We start from the raw sequence: 4,791 nt of genomic DNA, 5'->3' as shown, positions 1-4,791 counted from the left end.
AAAAAAAAAACCCTGGAAAAGTTGCTCACGATGGTATTTGTGGTCTTGACGGTGGACTGGGTGAACGAAAGTGCCGTGAAGTACAGTGGCGTTGTCGATCAGACAGTTTTGAGGGCTATGTGATTAATGTCGGAAATTAGAAACAGTGTATTGTGTTCAGAGCTACGACCCGTCACTTAGTAATTGTCACTCGAAGTAAACCCCCAGTCAGAAAAAAGGTATAAGGCATTTTTACTACCTTTGCACCCTCTGACCACTTTGAGTCCTGTATCGCTTAGCAACATCTGACGCCGAGATGTAATCCCACATTGATCTTCATTAATCCACCATTGCTCACCTGGGGTGACAATGAACGCTTTTACACCAAATACAGAGACGTCATTATCGAAGATCTAAGCTTCTTTTTTAATTGTTTGGAGGATTTTGCCAGACTCCAGGGGATTAAAAGGTTGTTTTTTTCCGATTCTCCATTAATATTTTACCAGATTCGTACATTTTTTCTTTGCTGCACCGAGAATCATTCTTGGGTCGTCCAAATGCGCTCATGTTAGCCGGTTTGAACGCTTGTTGAAAGTCAAATTAGCTGGACAATTGTAGTTTTAGACAAATGTGTTTAGAATATTTGTGAACAACAAAATATAGGATACATTTCACCGAAGTAGTATTGCTCTGTTCTCTGGAAGTAGGGCTGGGAAAGGAAGGGAGGGTTGTGTAATTGAAGTTTTCTACTTAAAGAAGCTTAGATTCCAGTAATATGATTGCTTGCATACTTAATTATATATCTGTTACTGTTGATGCTGTTGTTGTTGTTGCTTTGTTGCTGTTTTAGGATTTTTGTTGTTGTTGATGTTACTGTTGTTGCTGCTGTTACTGCTGTTGTTTCTGATGCTGCTTCTATTATCACCCTGCTTGGCAGAACGTAAGTCTTATCAAAGCCGGGGTACTTGATCACTGGGTGGGAAAATGGGTTGAGAGGAAATGTAGGAGACAACAAGTTTTTGTCCTACACACCTTTTTGCCGAAGTTTTACCTGAGATTTTCATAATGTTTAATGGTGTATGGGCTCTCATAGCTCAGGCTCGTTTCCGCTTCCGGTGGTGAAGAATCGTTCAAATTCTGAGCTGCTATTAATAAAATTGAGATGATTAGATCGGTGTTCTTTCATAAATAGTGGAATATTTTATACGGACCAGGTTCATCTAGACTCTACCTCCAGCGGCTACTGTATTGTTTAAATTTGAGACCCCTGTCGTAGACTGTGCTTTACACTGAAGGCAACCTCTGATTTCCAGCACTTCCCTGCACTATCAATTGAAATAATAAAATGTTGTCTTCAAGGTTCGGATTTGTTTTCTTTTCTTTTCCTTTTCTGTACCTTTCGTAAATTGCTGGAGATAGAGCTTTAGAGGACAGAGAAACTGACAGCCGAATGATTACTGATGAGATATTGAAAAAGAGAATGGCAGAAAAGGGAGTGGGTGGTGGTGGAATGAAAGAAAGCGCGATTTATTGATTGAAGGAGTGAGTGAAGTAAAATGTATGCCAAATAGTGACTATCAGTGGAGGAGGTTTGGAAGGACGGAGTGAGGAAGGGAATGGGGTGCTGATTAAACGAATGATGAAGTGGGAGAACGCGAGGGACTGTGAAGAGATGGAAGTGTGAGTGAGTTGGTTGATGGGAGAATAGGAGTGTAAGATTCAATTCCAGGGAAAGATGTTCCTTTTTTTGGGACAGCCTGGGAATAATTACTAAGTGTGATTATCCAAGATTTCTAGTTCCCTTTTTCCCGTGACAAGAATAGATTATTCCAAATTTGACGCGTCGTCACTTGGGACAAGAAAGTGATTTTGAAACAAATTGATTCATTTTCTCTGCATTTTGGCCAGTTGAAAACGTTAATAGAGATGAGAAAGTCCAAAAGAGAAGTTCATGAGTGTACTGCTAGGAGCAGCTTTTACACCAAGTGAGGAAGCCGGAAGAAGAGGGAATGCATGTCGTGCGTACACACGCACTCATCTTTTTAGGAATACCTGAACATATTATAGAGGACTGACAACCGAAATGGATGGGTTACCATGATCGTTAACGTCTGCCCCAGACCTAAAACCTTGAGTAGAGAGGAAATATGAATGCTATGGGGGGCACATGAAGGTACTGGAAGTGAGAGTGAGAGAGTGAGGAGGGAAGGGGGGAGAGAATGGGCTAGGAGATTTTTTTTAAAACTCGAACGAAAGAAAGTTGAAGAAAGGGAGAAAGTATTAAAAACTACGTACTGTCGCAAAAGTTATATAAAATTCGGAACCATCGTATTAAAATTTTAAAAATTACTCGCAGATAACTCAGTTTCTGGCTGAATTTTGAAGATAACAAACAAGAAGTATTTTTACCAAGACTGCATCATTAATATTTTCTCATACGTGAAGGACGGACGAATGTCAAGTTTAAATGAAAGTGTTATACTCTTAATAGCAGTTTTCGAAATGTATGTCTAATGTAACACAACTACAATCAGTTCTGTTACTTAATTAAGATCAGCATAGTTTCTCCGGAGTGTTCCATCAGGATCACTTATTGTCAAAATCCCACATGATACCGTAAAACATTGTTTATCCTGCTTTTCATAATCCATGTCCCTATACACGAGAAGGCATCATGTCCCCCCCCCACCCTCCCCCGTGCAACTATTATGTTCTCGATCTTCTCAAAGTACTTGGATGGGGTGTTTTCTTAAATTTATTTATGCCCTGTTTTCTTTCATTCGGTTTGTTTTGTCTCTTGTTTTCATGGCTGGTGGAGGAACTGTCTGTAGTTTTGTCACCTGTTTTGATATTGGGTTTTTTGTGTTGATTTTTCCTTTGTTTTTTTTTTTGTTTCTCTCTCTCTCTCTCTCTCTCTCTCTCTCTCTCTCTCTCTCTTTCTGTCTCTCTCTCTCTATCTATCTATCTATCTATCTATCTATCTATCTAGCCTGCTAATCTACCTACCTACTACCTATCCTATCTACCATCTATCTATCTATCAAAAAATCTACCTACCAACCACCTAAAATATAAATAAATAATATATATTCTTTCTCTTTCCCCTCCTTCTCCCCCTCTCCCTCTCCTTCTCTCTCTCTCTCTCTCTATCTCTCTCTCTCTCTCTCTCTCTTTCTCTTTCTCTTTTTCTCTCCTCTCTGTGTCTCTCTTTCTCGTGTTGTTCTGAGTGTGTGTATGTGTGCTGTGTGTGTATGTTGGGGGGGGGGGGGGGGAGGCTATTGGTACAGATATCTAAAATGGCCTTCGAAAAGATGTGTTTTATGGCTTTAAACAACTCTTAAACATTTTTCAAGGCACCGATTAAAGATGTACGCAGTGTAAGCCCGAAGAGCGATATTTTTTTCATTAACACAATAGTAACCCCATATAGTAGTAGCATTCCTTATTTTGTTCTCATGTTAATTATTTCAGAACTGACACCCTTGATGCACGGCAACAGCCTGTCCAGCTATAACTGATGACCAACACCTCCTGGTCCACGGGGAACACCGCATCGGTCACCCAGCGGGAACTGCCCACCTGCCATGACTTGGTGCCTGTCACTGTCGTCTTGTGGGCGTTGACAATGCTGGTGGGAGGAGTCGGGAACATCGCGCTCTCTCTGACGATTGGCTACAGCGCCTCTCTCATGACAGCCATGAATATGTACGTTTTGACGATTGCTCTGGGGGATATAGTGGCAAGTGTGGTCATCATACCGCTCAGAGTTGTCATCTGGAGAGATGCAGGTATGCCACGTGCGTCTTTCGAGGCTGTGTTTATTTTTTTTTCTTTTGTGTATGTGATCGTCATCATCATCATCATCATCATCATCATCATCATCATCATCATCATCATCATCATCATCATCATCATCATTAACAACAGCAAACGTGATGTTCTGGTAACACATACCCTTATCTTAATCCTTTTCCTATCCCCACGAAAACCACTACCCATACCCCTCCCCTACTCCTACCATTACACTAACACTACCACCTCCGACACCCCACCCCCACCCACATCCACACCCACAGCCTTACCCCTGCTCCTGCCCTTGCCCCTTACTCTAACCTTACCTCTACCCCTACCTTTACCCCTAACCCTAACCTTACCCCTACCCCTAACACTAACCCTACCCCTAACCCTAACCTTATCCCTTATCCTAATCCGAATCCTAACCCTGACCCTAATCCAATGATCCGAATCCAGCAAACGTGAAAATCTGGAAAATTGCCGGTGATGCCCATTTATCACATTTATGGTACATACTACTTAACGATGAGGTTGCGGTGGCGGAGTGGTTAGTACGCTCGTCTCCGAAGCGGAAAGTCCGGGTTCGACCCTCTGTTCGGACGCGGATTTTTTTTCGCCCTCTCCTGCCCACCCAGCAGTAATGGGTACCTGACTTCGAGTTGGGGAAGTAAAGGCGGCGTGGAAAGGAACTGGCCATCCTACCACAATATGCCGAAGGCCCAAGAAGTTGTCTCACTAACAAGGCAAACCCCAATGTCCGGATCGTATACGGGAACAACTTTTACTACTTGACAAAGTTGAGTGGTAGTAACTCAGGAGAAGTGAACTGTGACGGAGCCCTGTGAGCTCAGTCGGTGTCATGCTGGGCGATGGTGCGGATGACCCTGGCTCAAATTCTCAATGAAACATAATATTTTAATTTGGGTTGTTGTTTTTCCTGATTTGTTAAAGACGTCTTGCTTGTTTGTTGTTTTGTTATGTTTGTGTGAGCGTGTGTGTGTGTGTGTGTGTGTGTGT

General features: G+C 42.2%; 1 protein-coding gene across 2 annotated transcripts in view; it reads left to right on the top strand.

The window, feature by feature from the left end:
* Positions 1-4,791, top strand: part of LOC101846655 — a 77,985-nt gene that overhangs the window by 30,989 nt on the left and 42,205 nt on the right. For both annotated transcript variants that reach the window (XM_005099582.3, XM_035970091.1), the window contains exon 2: positions 3,451-3,767. In XM_005099582.3, the coding sequence (XP_005099639.1) occupies positions 3,497-3,767 (271 nt within the window). In that variant the 5' untranslated portion in view covers positions 3,451-3,496. The remainder of the gene's footprint in view (positions 1-3,450; positions 3,768-4,791) is intronic.

The sequence above is a fragment of the Aplysia californica genome, unplaced genomic scaffold (genome assembly GCF_000002075.1).
Source record: "Aplysia californica isolate F4 #8 unplaced genomic scaffold, AplCal3.0 scaffold00218, whole genome shotgun sequence".
In the NCBI taxonomy this organism is placed as follows: domain Eukaryota; kingdom Metazoa; phylum Mollusca; class Gastropoda; order Aplysiida; family Aplysiidae; genus Aplysia; species Aplysia californica.
This window is presented reverse-complemented; position numbering and strand designations above follow the sequence as displayed.